The sequence below is a fragment of the Papilio polytes genome, unplaced genomic scaffold, assembly GCF_000836215.1.
Source record: "Papilio polytes unplaced genomic scaffold, Ppol_1.0 DF824058.1, whole genome shotgun sequence".
Classification (NCBI taxonomy): domain Eukaryota; kingdom Metazoa; phylum Arthropoda; class Insecta; order Lepidoptera; family Papilionidae; genus Papilio; species Papilio polytes.
The window spans coordinates 452,981-474,560 of NW_013525146.1; the positions used below are offsets into that span (position 1 = coordinate 452,981).

Below are 21,580 nucleotides of genomic sequence, written 5' to 3' on the forward strand. Positions count from 1 at the left end.
AGAATACATAAATATCCTATAAATATTGTTAATAAGTGGTAAATTAGCAAGGAATAAATTAAAAATAAGGTGTTCTAAATGACCTTTCTGGAATGTCATTCTTTTCCACACTATTTTGTATAGTAACCTTAAAATAATTGTCAGATAAAAAAATGTTCACGTACCACTAACACTTCATCCTTCAAAGCTCTAATCCAGGTTAACGCATGCATCGCAAATTTTGATTAAAAAAAATAACCAAATAAGAGATCTTCCAACTCAACCTAACATTTGTTTTATATCGAAATGTTAATAAAACCACAAAATTGAAGCCTTAAGCTGAAGTATACAGTTACAAGCGAGTTCCTCTTACTATTAACTTACTTTTGAAACACTTATATGACTGAAATGACATGAAATTATCTGAAAAATGCAAGCACGTGCACTCGAAGTGCACCTTTTTTATATCTTACAAATTTTTCCGACCGAACTTGGATTGTGATCCCTAAAATTGCCGTATTTCACATCAACACTGTACGAATTTTAATAAAATTTTATTAGGGATTTACATTATAACCAATTCGAATTACAGCGGCTGAAAAAACTACACAAAGAAAACATATGATCGATCGAAATTGAATTGAAGTGCACATGGACTTGTCTATGGCGTTGTCCTGTCATTTTTGAGAGAAATGAATGAATGAAAAACTTGACATTTCAAACCGAAGGTCTAAATAAAATGTCTCTGGTTATTGGTTAAAGTTTTTACCACTTACCAGTTTTAGAACATGATATCTAAACATTCAGGTACCCAGTTACTGGAATGATTATTTTGGCGAGTTTTTAATACTGACAATATGAAATTTATACTTATAAAGTTAACACGTACCTATTTATATACAAAATAATCTCGTAATGTTGCGTGTCATGTTGATTTCAAAGTCTGTGAAAAGAACAAAAACAATTTAAGTGCACCTGATTAAATATTAACAAACATTTACAGATATATTACTTACAGGTTCATTTTCTACCCATAAACTTTCATATTCCTTTTCAAATTTAGACACAATGTTCGGATGAGATGTTACGATCACACTTTCATGATTTGATATCATCGCCTGGGTTGACCAATTAAGTGAACCAGACATTACGAAACCTTTTGTATTTTTGATTTTCGGAACTTGGTTTGCAAACTTCCTGGTTAAATGTCCATGCACATTTAATTTCTCGGCGTGTGCTCTTAATAAAAGTTTTCGCTTAATGGCTTTTGGACCATCAACAATGCAAAACTTATGATGCATTAATATTGTTCTTTTATTCGTCTGGACTTGGATAAAACCTGTAAAACAGAAAAAAAACTAGTTAATAAAGGTACACTACATCACAACTGTAAGTCAAATTTTAATAAACTTACTGTATTCTTCTAGTCTTTTGATTTGTGATGGAGGAGCATATGCCATATCACTATCTACAACAATTCGCACTAAAACATGTTTCTGACCTAATCTTATTATTTGTTCAGTTATTTCAGTACTTGTTATTAGATACATACACACATCTAGAGTTTCTCGCGCTGATTTAATATATTTGATTAACTTAAAACAATTAAGTTCTCTACTTTCACAAATTGTTATTTCTTTGTTAGTTGGAATTCTAATAGTGTGCCGAACAATGTCATCGGAAAATAAAATAACATCATTAATTTCACGGTTCTTTATCTGTAAAACTTCACTACACGTATCGTCATTTGCTACCTCATTTTCTGTATGTTTGCTTGAATTAAAAATATATTTGCATAGTTTTTTCGCCACTTGAGAAACTACTACTACAGCAGCAGCTGATGCCAAAATCATTTTTGTACTTTTCCAATCCATATTGCTCACCAATTATCACAAAACAATAGACTCGCACAATTTTATAAACTGTGTTTTACTTTCTTGATAATATAGTCCGCCATGCTGTCCACGCTTTTGACAATTACGTTCTTATTAGCTTTGATGTCTGGGAGTTTACGATCTACCCTCATTAAAACATTATAAACTAGAACAGGTACATAAAGGACCTAAGTATGAAGAAACTAAACAAAAGTGTGGATTTTTTACTATTCAGTCTACAGAGGTGGTTATTAGTATTGTAATAAATTCTCAATTAGTCTGACCATTTCGAATAACATTATGATAAAAAATTATCAATTACTTTATAACATATTTAGAAATTCTAATGTGTGGTTTTGGTGCTATCTAGTAATTATTAGCAATATTCTTGTTTTTTGTATTATCTTTTAACAATGAAACTAAATTAATAAGCGGAAAACACCTATACACCTATACACATATATCGACTGTAAGTAATTAGTTGGAGGTATTTAAGTTAGGTTTAAGCATGGATGTAATAAGTGATAATACGTACTACGTAATAAGTAGTACTTCCATGGGTTTAAGTGGTAAAGCATAAAAAGATGTCATTATGAAGCAATGACCTATCCTTTTAAAGCGATCACAGGTACGCAATAGACACAACGAACACATCAGCGCAGAGTAAATGTTTTCGAAGAGTAAATGAGTAATTAATATGTATTATCTATGGCAAATGTTTTCCGTGTCTGTGCACAAGCAGCGCCGCGGCGTAGTTGTTGTTTATAAGTTAATTTTACTATAAAATGGTTATTGTTCTTGTTAACTGATTTTTGTTTTTTTCACATTCTTAAAACAGAGTCCGTTTGAGTTTGCGAGACGTTGTAAAATATTATTGATAGGGTAGAATTTAACCGTGTCGAATTTTGTTCCTTTTCTATATAGTATGCAGTAAGAAAAATATTGGACAAAACAAAGGCAAAATGCCGAAACCACACAATAAAAACGAAAAACCTCGAGAATTAGATGACGATTACGAGGTTGTGTCTTTTGAAGAATTTTGTGATAAGCCATCAAGTGCAAAAACCGATTTGTTGTCTTTAAATGATAATATCAACTATCGAATATATTATGAGAGCCTTAAATTGCCAAAAGATGGTAGCAGTTCGAACATCGAAGAGGTATTCGATAGAGAGGTAGAAGGACAAAAGGAGACTTCATTGAATGGGCCCAAAGGAGGTGTCTACACCAAGTTACCGTTCGCGCCATTTGGTAAAAGTGGCGCAAAATCTCGCGCTCCTCTATTCAGTGGAATTATCCCGAAACCTCGAAGCGATGGAGATACCACTAGGGAACCGAGGTAAGAACTTGTAAAATAATTTATATCACTTAATATATTACAACCCATTAGCCTGAGTCAAAGTTTTAGTCCAAATCCCTCCTGAAACTCAAGCCAAAGTAGCTTTACAATATTTTTAGCAGTCTGACAAAATAAGTAAGTATCACTAAATTTACCACTAATCACATATGTTTTGTGTCAGAATTAGTTCAGCTATATAGTCTCTAGGCCATCATTATGGAAATTTACATACATATAAACCCACATTTTACATGTGCAAAAAACATTACTCTCTTTGTCAGTAGGTAACAAAACTTCAAAAACAAATAACTTCTGTTTAGATAGTTTATCTATTTGATTTGATTTATATTTTTGTATATATTGAAATAACTCAAAAACTACTGGTCTAATTTTATAAACTCTTTCATCCTTAGAAGATAATTTATCTGTGAGTAACTTAGGCTATATTTTTACTTTATTCACATTTCACATGGATAAATTCGCAAGCAACAGCTTGTTTTATAATTGACTAGCTGTTGCTCGCATCTGCATAAAATTAAAAAATATATCCTATGTTACAGATAAATTACCTATATAATGGTGAGAGAATTTTTAAAATAGGCCCAGTAGTTTTTGCGGGGATCAAATACATACAGAAATGCAAAAATGCAAATCTTTTTTCTTTATAACAATTGTAAAAAATAACTATTGCTCGCAACTTCAGCCATGTGAAATTAAAACATAGAAAAAAACAAAGCTTATGTTACTCAGTAACAAGAAACATTTATTAGTGATTTTTTTTTTTTTAAATCAGTCCAGAATTTTTGAGTTATTTCAAAACATACAAAATGACAAACCTTTCCCCTTTATAATATTAGTATAGACATATATGATGATTAAAATTAAATATTTACACATAGAACAGGATATGATTAATTTGTTTAATCAATTTGTTTCCATTAATAGCTCAAAGAGCAATTATTTGAGGTCAAACGCTCATGTTTTCTTTAGCCTTGAGTTTATCGATGCAGAATGAACTTTGAATTATCTTTATTACATACATATAAATGCAAGGGCATAAAACTTGGGAATATAACCATTATTGTTTCATTGCATATTTACATAGGCTGAGTGTAGTACTATTTTATTGAATTACACCAGAACCGTTTTTATTGTTTTTTTTTTAATTTTATAAACTCTAATCTTGGAAGGGTAAGAATTGCATAATGCATTCATGCATAAAATAATATTCTGCAGAATTGTAACAGCATTTGGTCTAACATTGAGTATACAGGTATTATTAGTTTTGTTTGTATTCAAAATTAGTTTTGAGTACTGTTATTTTCTATCTCTGTCTACTCGGACCCCGGGATGTTGTTCACATGAGATAGAAGATCTTATGAAGAATAAAATATACAACTTCCTAATCGAATGTTCCAGATATCAACGTTTCTCTCAACGCCGTACAACATTGCAACGAGCCTGGGAACAATTGAAGAACATCTGTCCCGGGATGTTAGGTGTTGGGTTGATGTGTGTGCTGTGCGTGGCTGTATGGCTTGTGGTGGGAGGTACTTTAGGCGGCGCCTGGACTGAGGATAAATACAGGTGGGGATGTACACATGCACAGGGTGTTGTATTTTTACATAGAAAACAGTAAAAAATCGTTTGAATTGCTAGGATTTTAACTTTTTAAATGATTTGGTTGGTTTTTAGTTAATATCAAAATTGCATATTTTTAATAGCTCTTGTTGGATTATTTTCATATTAAATATATCTTGTTTCTACAGAAAATTATGGCAACGAGTTCACCCTGAAAACACTGAGCGACCTATGACATACTATGAAATGGTAAGTAGAACAAACTGACATAAATGTCTTAACTAAAGAGAAATTATAATTATGTTATTAAATATACTTTTAGGTTGTTCCGGAAGTTCATTACCATGATCACAACAACTTGAGCACAAAGAACAAGTTCAATGGTTCAGAAGGTTCTAGAAAGACGCCATTAGAGGATGAGAAATACCAACGTTTGATGCGTCCTAAACCTATACAAGTACCAACTGAGGCACCGCAGACAAAGTATATAGAGAGGACCCCAGAGATGCTGCGGAATATGTGTTCGAATGTAACGGATAATATGCGTTTTGATTGTTACCCGCAGGCGGGTGCAAATGAAGAAGGTTGCTTGAAAAGAGGTTAGTTATACTCATATTTTATTTTTATTTTATTTTGTTAGATATTTCCACAAATGACTTCCTTTAAAATATAGACGGACGGCCATATTAACAATACTTGTAAATTACTTTAAAACACACAAACTGAACTCCAATGCGACAACGCAAATATATCGAACGTGCCGTTGTGACGACTAGTAAAACACTGAGCTTGTTGGCGACTGAGCGCCGAGACTGCGACTGAGCGCGAGCCACTGCTTGCCATATATTTTATAAAACTACTCACTATTCCTTCCGTTTCCTAATATTTTCCTAACAATATTGTTGTTTTAAATAAAGATAAATGTATTGATAAATAGCACAGATTAACAAATAACTTTTAAAAATACAGAATACATCAGAACTAATTAAAAAGCTAACAACTTATTAACGACTTTGCTCGCGTAAAATTAAGAAATATAGCCTTTGTTACTCAGTGATAACGTAGCGTTTCAATGATGAAAGATTTTTTGAATTTGGCTCAGTAGTTTTTGAGATATTTCAATACATACAAATATACAAAACTTTCCCCTTTATAATATTAGTATGCCTAAATGACACAATATCCTTGATATTCTGAAGCTTAGTCTGTGTGTCCGTTTTTATTTTAACCTAAGTTTTATCTACAATCGAAGTAAACGAAAGTTCAAGGGACTGCGATATTTTTTTTTTCGCCCAAAAAGGTTTTTCTCTAATCTCTCATTTATCGTGTTGTCCAACAAACCAGACATTAACTGCCTTTAGATCTTTCATATATCCAGTTCTCGCTTAAGATTCGACTGTGTTTTGTTTGACTGGACCTTAGCCAGATAAGTTTGCTTTCACTGAAGAAAGTTTTAGACATAATTTCATCTTGCAGGTTGTTGCTGGAGGTCAACTAATATACAAGGCGCGCCATACTGCTTCTACCCACCACATTACGACACATATAAGTTCTACAACATGACGGAGAATAAACGCGGTGTGACAGCGTTCTTTGCGCTAAATCGCCCCTCCGGCTACCCAGGAGACTTTCGTATGGTCCGCGTTGATATAATGTTTGTTACTGGAGATATTATTAATGCTAAGGTATTTATAATGAAATAACAGTTCTATTATCATAGTTCATTTATACTATCCTATATTTTATTTTATACCACCTTTTGACTTCGTCGGTGTGGTATTAAAAAAAATAAAAGTAAGTAGCGTATATTTCCAAACTATTCTCTACATCTATACCAAATTTCATCGAGATTAGGTTAGCCATTTAAGCTGCAAACTCTAACAAACATTGATCTATCCATCCAAACTTTTGCACTTATAATATTAGTAAGAAGTAAGATTTCATTTTTTTTAGATTTAATTTTAATAATGTCTATAATTTCAATACTGTTGCTGTAGTCTCAGGCTTTCATGCTAGAGAAAAAAAAGCCAGTCGCATGCAACTTATTCAGTGTAGAATTTAAAAATAAAATATATAATCATATCCATCACTTTCCAGTGAAAATACTGCCAATATCGGTCGGTTCCAATCATTAATTTCAAAATACATACAGATACTCTAATGTTATTATATGTATAGATTTTTTGTCACATAATGTGTTTAATGCTATTAAAAAGTACCTTAGTAAGTAAATAGGATTCCGTTCTAACACTAATAAAATAAATATATGATCATTTTGCCCTTATGTTGTAGAAAGTTTTCTTTGATATTTCTAAACTGACCATGTATACTTTAGTTTTTCCTGAGATGAAATTATATTTATATATGATATTTATTTTTATTCCAGATAACTGATGCAGAAAATCCAAGGTTCGAAGCCCAGTATCCAGAGATTCCAATGGTGTATGGTTCTATCAAGACAATGAAATACAAAATGGTACTTGAAAGTTCAAGTATCGGATTCAAAGTTATCCGTCTCTCTGATAATGTTACTGTGTAAGTATATCTGTATATATGAAACTAGCCGTTGCTCGCGGCTCCGCGTGGAATTAACATAGTCTATGTTATTTTAATGAATTTTTGTAATAGATCCAGTAGTTTTTGAGTTATTTCAAGACATACAAAAATACAAATCTTTCCTCTTTATAATATTAGTATAGAATTTAGAATTCACCGAAATAGCAAGTCTACCTTTAATCGACAGAGGAGGAGACGGAAAGAATGTAGATATTTCCCTTTCCTCTATTCTGTCAAATACAATTCGATTTATTGCATTTTTCTTTGACATTGGAAAAACTTGATCTATATCCAAATTGCGCTTGTGATATTTTTGTATCATGTTACAAATTGCACCTCGGATTGATTATTGTGTTATTCAGCTGTAAAATCCTAACTGTTTTCTTATATTTTCCAGATTTAACACTCAAGATGTAGGTGGATTGATATTATCGGATAAATTTCTGCAGATTTCATCGTTATTGCCCACCAACCAGATATACGGTCTGGGAGAGAGACGGGCTCGATTCAGAACTGAATTGAATGATTGGAAGACATTTACTATGTTTAACTCAGATCAGGCACCTGTTGAAAATGTAAGTTATGAACACTAGCTTTTCCCGTGGGTTCATCCGCATTAAATTATAAAAATAATATTTTATTGTTTACATTTGTCAAATTCTCAATTGCACAAATGACTAGGCCTTTGACATTTGACCAATTACCGTACCATGACAATCTTGCTTTCTTGATGTTGGCGGCTTTTAGTTTGTTCCAATTTATTTAGTTTCATAATGTGAAAATATATGTTTCTGAGAAATAAATTAAAATTGGTAGTTCTAAAATTTCTTATAAATGGACTATAAACAATTCTTATGGGATATTCAAACTACATTTTAATATTAAGTAATAGTGTCTAAAATAATAAGGTCTTAAACTCCAAAATTCCTTGGAATTTATGACATCTGTTAAATTGTAAGCGATACTTTACTTGATTTATTTAAGAATTTTCGCATTATTTATATAAAGTAATTATACTTCATATTAATATTATAAATGCGAAAGTTTAGATGGATGGATGTCAAAGTTTGTAGCCAAAACGGCTGAACGGATTTTTAATGAGATTTGGTATAGATGTAGAGGACAGTATGGAAGAACACATAGGCTACTTACTTTTGTTTTTTTAATTCCACGCGGACGTAGTCGTGGGCGAAAGCTACTTGATATTTAAATTTTAAAGTTTAGTGAGTAATTTGTGATATTTTTGTATTTGCAGACGAATTTGTATGGAAGTCAGCCGTTTTATTTGGCGTTAGAACCGGACGGCAAAGCGCACGGCACATTGCTTATAAACTCGCATGCTATAGGTCTGTATATAGATTTATAGTGTATATAAGAAGTCTGTGTTATTACATTTAAGGGCCAGTCCCACCAAATTGTTGTCTGATAAGAATACAATGTGTAATATGTACGATGGAAATTTAGATTTTGTTCCCTTATCACAGTGACGTCATTTTTAAGCTAACCGAATCTCTATCAGCTAGTGGTGGGACAGGCCTTTAGTATTATAAATGTGTCTGATTTATGTGTACAATATATGACTTGTTTTTTCATTAATTTATGTATTGAAATAACTCAAAAACTACTGGGCTAATTTTAAAAATTCTTTCTCCGTTAGAAAGGTAATTTATCTGTGAGTGACATAGGCTTTATTTTTTATTGTTTTTTTTTTTAATTTGACGCGGTATAAGCTGTTATTTTATGTGTTTTTATGGGATTTCTATTAGTTTTATTTATGTGTACCAGATGTGGTGGTACAGCCGACGCCGGCGATAACTTACCGTACAATCGGGGGTTTGCTGAACTTCTACATATTCCTGGGCCCGGCGGCGGCGGACGTGGCGTCGCAGCTGACGGAGATCGTCGGCAAGCCCTTCATGCCGCCCTACTGGGGGCTCGGCTTCCATCTCTGCAAGTTAGTGATACATCTACATTTACATATATATGCATACTAGCTTTCGCTCGCGACTCCGTCCGCGTCGAATTATAAAAAACAAAAAAAGTACCCTATGTGTTCTTCCAGACTATCCTCCATCCATTGATGGATGGATGGATGTTTCTTAGTGTTTGTAGCCTAAAAGGTTGAACGGATCTTGATGAAATTTGGCATAGACTTAGAGGATTGTCTCGAAGAACACATAGGCAACACATTTTCGTTTTTTTTTAATTCCACGCGGACAAAGTCGCGGGCGAAAGCTAATACATCTATTAAGTTTACACAATATTGATAACTAGCTTTCGCCCGCGATTCCGCTCGCGTGGAATTAGAAAGACACAATACTAAGAAACACAGTGTAGACGTTTTGTTCAAAAATGTATTTACCATTCCAGATATAACTACGGCAGTCTACAAGTAACTAGAGATGTATGGAAAAGTAATAGAGATGCTGGAATCCCATTGGTAAGTTAATTTGCAAGTTTTCTTTGTAATATTGCATAAATCATCCAACTTTAATGTCTTTATCGTAAGACTAGCTTTTACCTGCGACTTCGTCTACGCGGAATAAAAAAATACGTAATAATAAACGTCACTCAGAGTTAATGTATCATCCTAATTACAAAAGATTTTTTTAATCAGTCCAGTAGTTTTGAAATACAAATCTGTCCTCTTTTATAATATTAGTATAGATACCTTGTAACTACAAAAAAGCTAAACCGTTGATCGGATCTCGATAAAATTTTTATAGGTAGATGTAGAGGATAGTCTGGAATAACAAAACAGGATACTTAGGTTTTGTCCCACAACTGGCTGATAGAGGCTCAGATAGCTAAAAATGACGGTACTGTCAGATAAGATAACAAAATCCGATGTTTCCATCACATATTTTACACGGATTGTTATTAGACAATAAATTTGGTAGGACTGACTATTTTGTTTTTTTTTATTCTATTTTACCGAGTCGCGGAAGCAAAATAAATAAATATATACTATAGACTATGTATTTCAATAGGACGTGCAGTGGAACGATCTAGACTATATGAAAGATGGAAATGATTTTACATATGATGATGTCAAGTTTAAAGGATTACCGGAGTTTGTGAAGGAATTACATGATGCTGGGATGCATTATATGGTGTTGTTTGGTGAGAATTTAATCACATTTCATTCGTACACAAATTAAAAATAATACCAAAATATAATTTATTTTAAGAAGACATTGAAAAAAAAAATTTCAGTAAACAAAGTATTTTTCATTCTTTTTCATACTAAGTTTATTATTATTATCCATATATCTTTATTTCTTATTTTTTATACAATACATTTTAAATTACATTTGATATAAAAATAAAAAAAAAATGTATTATATAAAAAATAGAGCACCACCGGCTGCGGAATCCGATGACTCAAACAATACTAATACTAAGTTCATTTATTATTAATGTGTTTGTTATTATAAATATCTTTTTTTCTTCATGTCTACGTATTTAGATCCCGGAGTGAGCGCTGCAGAGAAATTGGGTACTTACCCACCTTTTGATAAGGGACTTGAAATGAACATTTTCATTAAGAATTCAACCGGACAACCTTTTGTGGGAAAGGTGAGAAAGATTTAGATGTAATTAAATTTAAAAAATAACATAAAGAAAAGTTTTCACTGGTTTATTAGTCGCACGATTATTATTATAATTGCGCTAGTGGAAAAGACACTTTACTCACCACACTCATTATAATAATAGTTGTTATTCTTAGTGGAAAAAAATTCTAAAAGGAGTAAGCTTGTTAAATTGTTTTTTTTTTTAATTTTGTTGTTTATTCCAGGTTTGGAATAAAGTGTCAACGGTATGGCCGGACTTTACGCACCCCAATGCCACAATGTATTGGACCCAAATGATGTCAAACTTCCATAAAAAGATACCATACGATGGCGCTTGGATTGTAAGTAGTATAAACTTTATTTATTGTTTAAATTTGTCAAATTTTCAATTGCAAATGTTAAAATTTAAATGCACAAATGATATCGAATTCGTTTGACATTGGATACCAATTACCGTTACCAGTAATCTTGTTTCCTTGATGTTGGCAGCTTGTAGTTTATGGTCCTTTTCCCACATAAAGTTTTTTCCAATTTATTTACCCTTTTTTTTGGTGTCGGGGGGGGGGGATCTTCAAAAGATACCCTGCCTTCTGGAAGGCAGGGTTACGTAGGATTTCACCTACTGAAACCCCCTCGGTGGCCATCCTCTAGTGAGATTGACGAAGGTTCCGGGATCTCCAAGGAACACACCGGAACCTTCGGCACTCAAACTCTCAATTTATTTACCCCTAAGTTCAATAGTGTGAAAATATATAGCCTAAAGTGTAAGGCATAAGGCTTTTTCTAAAAAAGAAATTATTCAAAAACATGCTGACATTTGACATGGAAAATTGTTAGTTTTATACATTTTTTTTAATTATTTGTTCAACTATAAAATTCTGATATATTTATGTTAACATATAACAGGATATGAACGAACCATCAAACTTCGTTTCCGGTTCTTTGTACGGTCAATGTGCTCCAGAAGATTTGCCATATGTACCTCATTATCTTACCAATGGATTGAAACATAAGACACTTTGTATGGACGCACAACATTATGCTGGGAAACATTTCCAATGGCACAATTTGTATGGACTTACTGAAGCTATCGCTACACATTTGTATGTATATTTTTTTATTGTAACGCTTCATTAGTAAGTAAAGTATAACCTCGATAAGTTAAAATCTAAGGGAAACACAAAATATTATAAGTTATAAAGGTTTTAAGTTATCAAGGGTCTATGTTATGGAGGATTTATGCTCTGTTGGGAAGGGAACATATTATTTTTTGAAGTTATAGAGGTTTTTATGTTACTAAGGTTCTACTGTAGTAGAATAATCATTTTAAAAAGAAAGATTTTTATTTCTAAGTCGAATAAAATTTGTACACCCTGTATATGAAATAAATATTGTAAAAATGTAATGTCTGATAACAATCCAATGTATAAAATATCATTTGTGATGGAAATATCTGATTTTGTTCTCTTATCTGACAGTGTCGTCATATTTAAGCTATCTGAGCCTCTATCAGCCAGTAGTGGGACAGACCCTAAATCTATTTAAATAAGCTAATGTTATATTTTATACCGTAATGTATGGATAAACCCGAAATGGGTTTTTAGACACTTTTATTATAATTATTTATGTTTATATTGTATCGTGAAAAAAGGAATTTAAAAAAAGTGTTTTAACAAACATCGATATCTGTTAAATAAATTACGCTCATGGTGTGGTTTTCTATTTTTCTGGTTAAAGACATGTTTTTATTATTTTTTCTTGTTTAAAAATTATTATTAAAAATATATTCCAGTGCCTTAGTCGAGATCCGCGGCAGTCGTCCGTTTATAATATCGCGGGCGTCGTTCCCCGGACTGGGACGGTTCGCGGGCCACTGGAGCGGGGATGTGGACAGCAGCTGGCATGATATGAGGATGAGCATTCCAGGTGCGTTTAAAGCCATAGACGCTAATAACAACACAAAAGTAGATCCTTTTTTGTCTCTTACCCTTGCCACCTTTTTTTATCAGAAAAGGGAAGGGGAGAGGTTTGAAGGAAGGGATGCTTAGGAAGAGGAAATAATTTATGCGTCCCCTCCTTCATAGGTTAACAGAAGCAAACACATTGGAAATCACGGATGTGTATAGGTAGAGATTGCTTCGCTATTTTGGCGAATTCAGGCTGCTTGCTTGTTTACCACCTTTTGATATAACAATGTCGTAACTAGCTTAGACCCACGATTCCGTTTTCGTCGAATTAAAATGTAGCAAATAGCCTGTGTCTTCTTTCAGACTTTGTTCTATATTTGTGAGAAATTTCATCGAAATCCGTTAATCAGTTTAGGTTTACGAAATATACAAACATCCATACATCCAAACCTTCACATTTATATATTGTATACTAGCTTTCGCCCGCGACTGCATCCCCGTGGAGTTTAAAAAACCAGGCTACCCTCAACGTCTGTGCGAAATTTCATCAAAATCTGTTCAGCCGTTTAGACTACAAACAAACATCCATCCATCCATCTAAACTTTCGCATTTATAATAATAAGTAAGAAAAGGTAAGATTAAAATCGTAATCTTTCCAATAGTTTATAAATTATTTCAATAAATAAAAAGATACTCCTTTTTTATAATATTAATTATAGACATAACATTGTTTCAGAGATGCTGAGCTTCAGTTTATTCGGCATCCCGATGATGGGGGCGGACATCTGCGGCTTCCGCGGCAACACCACGGTGGAGCTCTGCAAGCGCTGGATGCAGCTCGGAGCCTTCTATCCATTCTCCAGGAATCATAACTCCGATACTTCTATGGTAAATGTTTATAGACAGGGAATTTAATTTGGTTACCACTTTTTATCTAATAGTACATACATGAGTTTTGAGTTTAGTATGTTACTTGACAGAAGTGATAAATTCATTTAACCCAGTTAGTATACAGGAAAACAAAATGTAATAGAAAGAAAGTGTCATATCCTAGTACTTCAATTTTGTATAATATAATAATAATTATAATAAAGCGTTAACACACACTTTGTTGCCTAAGATGTTAGCAATCATAGCATATTTTTGAATAATTCGCTTTTTAATAAAAAGCTCTACACTTACGACACGCTTCAGGCTATATTTTTCACGCTATTAAACTTAGGGGGTAAATTTTTTGGATAAAAACCCCAATGTGAGAAAGAGATCATAAGTTGCTGCCAACATTAAGGAAGCAAGATTACCAGCATTTGTCATGTCATGTCATTTTGACATTTGCAATTGACAATTTAACACATGTCATATAACAATAAAATAATTTTATGCTGCTGAAATCGCACGGGAACAGATAGTTTTGTATAATTTTCAATGCTTATTTCATTTTTACATGTTTTCTAATAGTCTTACCGTTATAATCGTTTTGCATATTGTTACATAAGTAATGTAGTGAATAATTTTCTTTGACTCGATCTTAAGAAGAGCGAAGGTAGCTCAGGTGTTAAAACAGACTTGTAATCACCAATAGGTTATTAGTTATGGTTAAAACTGAATATTTACAAAATGCGTCCCGGAGTTCTAATTTTAGTTCCAACCTGTAATATTTGTTATATATCAAATGGTAGGAGAAGAAAGGGACTAAAATCAGTCCTCCGGCATGAACTCGTCAATTCTAGCCTAGTCACCCCTTAGGGGGTACCTACCTAGATAGTAACCCCTACGGGGGTTCCTACCTGGGTACCCCCTTAACTAGACCCTTCTAGGGTATGGTAATAATATCAATAACTAGCTGTTCCCCTGCGAGTTCATCCGCAAAAATTATGAAAATTTTATTTTATTGTTTACATGTGTCAAATTATCAATTGCAAATGTCAAAATGACATGACGACGACAAACCACCTTGCTTTCTTGATGTTGGCAGCAACTTATGGTCTCTTTTCGACATTAGGGTTTTTATCCAAAATATTTACCCCCTAAGTTTAAAGGCGTGAAAATATATAGCTTAAAGCGTGACGTAAGTGTAGGGGTTTTTATTAAAAAAATAATTATTCAAAAATATGCAGTGATTGCTGACATCTTAGGCAACAAAGAAGTGTGTGTTTACGCTTTATAATATTAATATAGATTGTATATTCCAGCCACAAGACCCAGTGAGTTTGGGCGCGGAGGTGGTGAGTGCGTCCCGCGCCGCGCTGCGCACGCGCTACTCGCTGCTGCCCTACTACTACACGCTGTTCTGGAGGGCACATCTGCACGGCGAACTAGTTGCCCGACCGTTATACTTCGAGTAAGTATAATAAAACCTAAGAATATTTCAAGAACCGAACCAAAAACGCCTTTTGAATTTGAAAACGTATATTTTTATATGGTCTGTTCTAATTTTTATGTATAATGATGTACATGTTTTAAATATTGTTTAATGATTATTTTAATTGTTAATTTTAGGTTTTTCATATTTATGCTGGGTTTCTGAAGTTTCCATTTATTTTATCATTACTGAGTGATTCATTAGCACTACGTTAACCTATGTTTCAATGGAGTAAAATTACAAGTTTGGAGCCGCATTTTATAAATTCATCGAACCATAATTACTACCGAATGGTTAAAAGTAGTTCGGAAACCGCCCATAAGTCGAATAATCACCAAGAACTTTACCATGAAAAACTTTTTGTTTCAAATACATTTTAGATTTAACATATATTAACCATTTTATAACGCTAGGTGATTTTTAACAAATTGTCGCCTTTTGAAACACTATTATACGTTATTTAGATTTGACCAATAAAATAATGTACTTATAATGATATAGAAAGAAGGTCGTTGATAAATGTTAGTAGTGAAACATAACTTTTGACATCCATAATATCGTTCATCATATGTGTTAAAACACATGTTTAATATCTGCCTTTTTATGTAATTTATTAATAAATATTAAGTCTATCTCCCACAGTGATCCAAGTGACACAGTAACACACGACATAGATACTCAGTTCCTGATCGGACCGTACCTGCTGGTGTCTCCTATACTGTGGCCCGGGGCCAGCTCTGCACGCGCATACTTCCCCGCGGGGATATGGTACGGCCTCGATGGCACACTTATGACACCCGGCTGGAGGAATGTCACAGAACAACATATGCTAGCTGTCAAGGTAATATTTATATAAATTAATATGAAATGCTACAAATTATAATAGTTGTTTAGGTTCTTATTGGGTGTTTCCCGATTTTTCCCGTTGGGTAGATTATATGCATTTTAATTTCCAATGGGAAAAATTCCCATTCAAACTTTCCAAGTATTCAGTTTGAATTCAAATATTTGAAGTTTTGGAATCTTTGTTTTGAAATGCAGGCAATAGATGGCGCTGTTTTATCCATTAGAACCCGTCATTCGGGTTACTACTAGTCATAGCGTTTTTTCTAATTCATTTTTATCGTTTGGAGTATGAATCTACTAGATTTTGCCTGCGACTCCGTCCGCAGAGAATTAAAAAAAATATTAAGTAGCCAATGTGTTTTTCCAGAGTGTTCTACATTCGGAAGACAAACTTTAACATCCATGTAATCATATTTATAATAATATAATGTTATATAGTTGCACTTAAATGTTTTTATATTCATGCTAGCTTTTGTCCCCTTGGAATAAAAAAAAAAACAAAAGTCCATACCAAATTTAATCGAAATCCGTTGAGCCATCTAACAAACATCCATCTAAACTTTCACATTTATAATATTAGTATGATTTATTCCCAGGGAGGTGGTATTTTACCATTACAAGAGCCGGGCGCAGGCGTGGTATCGACACGGGAATGTCGCACGCGGCCGCTGCACCTGCTGGCCGCGCCGGACCTCACTGGACACGCACGCGCCATGCTGTACTGGGATGATGGACTTGGATTACGTGAGTGAATACGACAGCGAGATTCAAAAAAAACTTTTCCCCTTTAAGAAGGGGACTGGTGTCCAAACTAGGGTACCCTGTTTGGTCACCAGGCCCCCGTCCCACAGAACACAAGAAACTGCAAAGAATTTAAAAATGCATATGTATTTTTCCAATGTTTTAGATTTTTACCTATATTCTCATTTAAAATCTATTGATATTTATTGTTGTTTTTGGGATTTTTCAAACATTAATATTAATCAAATTTCCTTTCTTACAGAGACATATGATGAGAGTAAATACAGTTTAATACATTTCACATTGGATAAACAAGAGTTCCGCAGTGAACTGCAATGGTGGGCATACGGGATGCCATCTATCAACAAAATAACAATCTTCGGACAGAAGTTGCCAATCAAAAATGTCACTGTCAACCAACAACCCTGTAAGGAACCTCTCTGCGAATACTCTTATACCGGTAACACACAAATATTTGTAATTTTCAATATTAATTTACGTCTAAACGAACCAATACATGTACAATGGAACGTGCAAGATAAATTGTCTAAGAACTAAATGTATTACAAAATATAGACATTGTTTAATCGCTTTTATAATAATAAGATATATATTGTCACGTGTAAATATACTGTAAATATTCTTTTTTGAATTTCACCATCTCCTTACTTCCTTAAACCGTTTAGATGATTCTTCCATCTCCACCAATTTTCCGATCAAAATTCCGTCGGAACGGCCGGAGGAATTTCAAAATAGTAACTTCCTCCTCTAAGGCGGCCCTGAGTTTCCGTCTTAGTTCGTTTTTTTTACCGCTTGCGTCCAAGTCCCTTTCCTCCAATTCATTTTGCAGCTCCACCACTTTGAAATCATTCAATAATCACTGTGTGTCCATACCCCACACCTGACACCAATTTTTGCGAATTGAAACGATTTGATAACTTCTTAACTATATTTATTAAGTTCTGACTTAACAAACCAACATAACCATAGCAACCTATTCTATATAACAATCAAAGAGTATCAAAAATCATAAAACATGTCACAAATTAAAAAGCTAATTATCAAAGAATATTTACAGTATATTTTCACGTAACACTATGGATTGCTAATTATATATTTAATTAATGTATTATCTGTTTTCTATATACTTTATTATTTATTGATCAATATTGCATGTTTTTAAAGCTATGATTTGTTGAAAATCTCTTTTGTACTGAAACTAGGGCCAGTTTCAGTACAAAAGAGTTGACGTGTTTAAGCTACAATTTATTTGACAATATTCTAACTAATACACACTCTTTAATATTTTTATGCTGAGAATCCTGATTTCAGTGTTATTTTCTTAGCTTTTTTGCTTTATGCAATAATTATGTCGTATATTAATTTTTATTTGCAATTATCACTAAATTTATTGATAAAATATATTGTTATTCTATAGTAATGTAACTTTCTAAATATAATTAACACATTTTAGCTTCTAAGCACATTTATTAATGGAAAAAATATAGTTTTTAATTTAATTTTTAAATATTGTCCTATGTTGACTGTGTTTCTTTGTCTGAGTGCTTCCAAAAATTTTATCTAAGCTGGTTTGAAATTATAAATTTTAATAAACAATATAGAATTCTTTACGAGAAAAATCTAAACATCCTTTGAACACTGCCAGTGAAAATATTGAAAAATGTTCCTTAATGTTTTTGTATCATCATCACCAGCTCACTATACGTCCCCACCGAGGGGCTCGTGTCCTACCCTAAGTAAGGGGTGGCCATAGTCAACCACGTTGGCCCACTGCGGGTTGGTTGTTTTTGTATAAGTAAAAATATTTTTGAGTTGTCTTTTGAACATAATCTTGTAGCGTTTGAAGATTTTTTTACTTAAAATCAATTTATAAAGGAATTGCACATTTTATATCAATTAATGACATTCTAAAATATTGTCAATTAAATTTATATGATATGCAAAATATTTGAAATTGAATTTTTAATAATTAGATGTTACTATCCCTGTATTTAAGATTAACTAGAATAGGACAAGATTAATAAAGATTTACAAAATGTCAAATTAATAAAATAGTTATAAAAGCTATTTTATTTTTCAATTCAATCATTATAATGATGTTACAATAGAATTTAATAAAAAAAATTTTCTAAATATACATAAACATGTTAATCTATTAATTACTAAAAAGTCATATAGCTGTTTTTAATAGTGTAGAGAAAGGGTTTCGTATAGATTGAATTAGAGTTTACATAGCCGAAACACTCACATAAACCATGTACAACTCAGAACCTAGTTTACATGTTTTATGTGAATAACAATATATAAGTGTTAAGTTCTTGTATTTGCAATATTAATATTGCCCCAAAAATCTGTATTTTTGTAGACAATACATCAGTTAGTATGTGAATGTCTAATTTAAATTATGTAATTACTATTTATATGTTTTTAAATTCATTTTAGATTTTAACATAAGTGAGATAAAGTTGACTATGTAATTTCAGATCCAAATATGATAAGTATTATGTTTCAATTTTATTCAACCATATAAATGTATTTAGATAACTAAAAAGACACGAAAGCGAATTTAGAAAAATGTCAAAATGATCTCATCGTGGTTGTTTAAATTTATTTTAAAAATCAAATATTTAACTTACCTGAAATAACCAGTTATTTGGAAGTTAACTGTTATATGTGTTATTAATAATTGTGTAAGTAGATGTTATGTTATTAGTAAAGTATTTTTATGTACTTTAGAATGACTGATGAAGATGACTCCAGTTGAAACTTAGCATGACAAAAGTAAAAACAAATTAAGTGATTTTAAGTTCCTTTTGTTGTTATAAGTTTGTCATATTTTTATTACAATGTAAGGGTTTTGTAACTTTTTATATTTTGATTGTATCACTTTGGTTTTTTTCAATTTTTTTTTCTGCTTAGCAAAAGTATCACTGAAAAGCCTAGGTGTTATATTTCTTTTGTTGGAAGTTTCTTTGATTTTTCAAGGTAAAGGAACTTCTAATAAAATTGGAAGTCATTAAAGATTCTCAATTTGTCTGTGTTTTATTAAAGTTTTTATCATTGTTCTAAAATCATGGAGTTTTGGTACAAATGTATTCAAGTCATGTATGTTGCCATATTATAATTAGTCACTAATTATTGTACACTAAAGCAATAAATATTATTAATAAAAGCACTTTGCAAAAATAAATCGTTTTTTATTTCTGAACTGTTTACTGTTTTTAATCATTGTATGGTATTTATATTTTATCTGTGATGAATAAAATAGAATACTTCATACATAATGGAATTTTCCACAAACTTTAAGTATGGACAAATTTTGATTAGGTAACAACTGTAAACATGATAATCATGTTAAAACTAAAATAAAATCCACAAATTAGAATTGTATTGCCTTAAAATTCAATGACGTAGGTTAGAAGAAAAAACTACACTGAGATTTCTACATCATATATCTTTTCATAACAACTAAAGATTATAACAAAAAAAATCAACAACTTAAAAATAATTAATGGTCAGTTTCCGCATCACTTTTAAGGAACTTTTCATATTGCTCTTCATTCATTAATTCATTTAATTCCTCTGGTTTCGTTAATTTCAATTTGAAGAGCCATCCTTTTTCAAAACATGATGTGTTTATCAGACCTGGTTTATTTTCAACTTCACTGTTCTTCTCTGTTATTGTACCAGTAACTGGTGAATATATTTCACTTGCCGCTTTAACACTTTCTAAAGCCCCACATTCGTCTCCTGCTTTTATTTCACTGCCAGGGTCAGGTAGTTGCGCGAAGACTATGTCTCCGAGAGATTCTTGTGCATAGTTACTTATACCTACTGTACCGATATTCTTGTCAACAACCACCCATTCATGTCGATCTGTGTACTTCCTTCCAGCAGATGAAGAGTAACGAAGTTCGCAAAACGTTTGTCTACATGAGTCTTGTAATCTTCTCCTTGTAAACTGTCTTGTTGCACTAAGCAAATATCTTTGCAGCACCATTGTAACTAAAATATAAAATTAAATTTTATTATTGATGTATTCAATGCAGACACAGTAATGTAAGTTTTTAATGCGATTTATTCAACAAATAAAATGTTCACCTTGATAACAGTATGTGCACTCTTGCACTCGTCAGAACGATTAATTACAATGTGCAGTGAAGACAAATCATAGCTATTAAGTTCGAGATAAGTGGCCGTCATTGGCCGCATATAGATAAAATGAACTCTGAACTTAAATATGAGGTTAGTGAAGATTTCATCTTCACGACTTCATAACAAACAAGAAACTCGCGAACGTACAAGGTATTTGTTAAATTTTTGTATACTTACTGCGACAAGCATACAAATTCGATAATGCTGTCTTGTCTTTTATATTTTTATCTTTTATTTCATAAATTATCAATTATACAATTTTACAATCAGTTTTAGGTTAACTGATAATGAACAATGATAACCTGCCAAAAAGACAAAGTGACATAGGCAATAAGGTTCAAAATCGAGCATTGATCGACTGATAGTTTCAACCTAGTTTAGAAACCGTCATAGTTTTTACCTTCAGGATTGAAACCAAGCTGTTATATTGTTTGGGTAATATTGAAAACCTGCATTAACATAATTATGTGATATGATAAGTAAAGAAATCATTGGGTAAGTAATACATTTTAATGCTCTAATGTAAATAAAGAAAATAAATTAAAACGCCCCAAAGTCAAGTGTCTTGCTTCTGTATAGGGTGAGTAGGTCTATAAAACCTTAAAGTTATAACGTAATATGTTCGTGTGCATTACATTATGAC

The 21,580-nt window shown here is 32.4% G+C and overlaps 3 protein-coding genes across 4 annotated transcripts in view; 1 reads left to right on the top strand and 2 right to left on the bottom strand.

Annotated features, from left to right (window-relative positions):
- Positions 1 to 868: 868 nt before the first annotated feature.
- On the bottom strand, positions 869 to 1,853 carry LOC106100268 (mitochondrial cardiolipin hydrolase-like). Its single transcript, XM_013279066.1, has 3 exons — positions 1,394 to 1,853; positions 996 to 1,318; positions 869 to 922 (listed from the first exon to the last, which is right to left on the bottom strand). The coding sequence occupies exons 1-3, from the start codon at positions 1,851 to 1,853 to the stop codon at positions 905 to 907; spliced, it is 801 nt and encodes a 266-aa protein (XP_013134520.1). The 3' UTR covers positions 869 to 904.
- Positions 1,854 to 2,578: 725 nt separating this feature from the next.
- Positions 2,579 to 21,580, top strand: part of LOC106100279 — a 30,200-nt gene continuing 11,198 nt past the window's right edge. The window contains exons 1-20 of the mRNA XM_013279090.1: positions 2,579 to 3,192; positions 4,612 to 4,779; positions 4,962 to 5,022; positions 5,096 to 5,372; positions 6,250 to 6,458; positions 7,160 to 7,308; positions 7,727 to 7,904; positions 8,585 to 8,675; positions 9,115 to 9,283; positions 9,700 to 9,769; positions 10,320 to 10,452; positions 10,799 to 10,908; positions 11,129 to 11,245; positions 11,811 to 12,007; positions 12,697 to 12,830; positions 13,549 to 13,700; positions 15,005 to 15,153; positions 15,817 to 16,015; positions 16,617 to 16,764; positions 17,024 to 17,238. Of these exons, the coding sequence (XP_013134544.1) occupies positions 2,816 to 3,192; positions 4,612 to 4,779; positions 4,962 to 5,022; positions 5,096 to 5,372; positions 6,250 to 6,458; positions 7,160 to 7,308; positions 7,727 to 7,904; positions 8,585 to 8,675; positions 9,115 to 9,283; positions 9,700 to 9,769; positions 10,320 to 10,452; positions 10,799 to 10,908; positions 11,129 to 11,245; positions 11,811 to 12,007; positions 12,697 to 12,830; positions 13,549 to 13,700; positions 15,005 to 15,153; positions 15,817 to 16,015; positions 16,617 to 16,764; positions 17,024 to 17,238 (3,303 nt within the window). The 5' untranslated portion in view covers positions 2,579 to 2,815. The remainder of the gene's footprint in view (positions 3,193 to 4,611; positions 4,780 to 4,961; positions 5,023 to 5,095; positions 5,373 to 6,249; positions 6,459 to 7,159; positions 7,309 to 7,726; positions 7,905 to 8,584; positions 8,676 to 9,114; positions 9,284 to 9,699; positions 9,770 to 10,319; positions 10,453 to 10,798; positions 10,909 to 11,128; positions 11,246 to 11,810; positions 12,008 to 12,696; positions 12,831 to 13,548; positions 13,701 to 15,004; positions 15,154 to 15,816; positions 16,016 to 16,616; positions 16,765 to 17,023; positions 17,239 to 21,580) is intronic.
- Positions 20,217 to 21,366, bottom strand: LOC106100278 (glycine cleavage system H protein, mitochondrial). Of its 2 annotated transcripts, none has more exons than XM_013279089.1 (2): positions 21,115 to 21,366; positions 20,217 to 20,787 (listed from the first exon to the last, which is right to left on the bottom strand). In XM_013279089.1, the coding sequence occupies exon 2, from the start codon at positions 20,780 to 20,782 to the stop codon at positions 20,291 to 20,293; it is 492 nt and encodes a 163-aa protein (XP_013134543.1). In that variant the 5' UTR covers positions 20,783 to 20,787; positions 21,115 to 21,366; the 3' UTR covers positions 20,217 to 20,290. The 2 variants fall into 2 exon arrangements, with proteins under 2 accessions (XP_013134543.1, XP_013134541.1); XM_013279087.1 differs by lacking the exon at positions 21,115 to 21,366 and adding an exon at positions 20,884 to 21,105.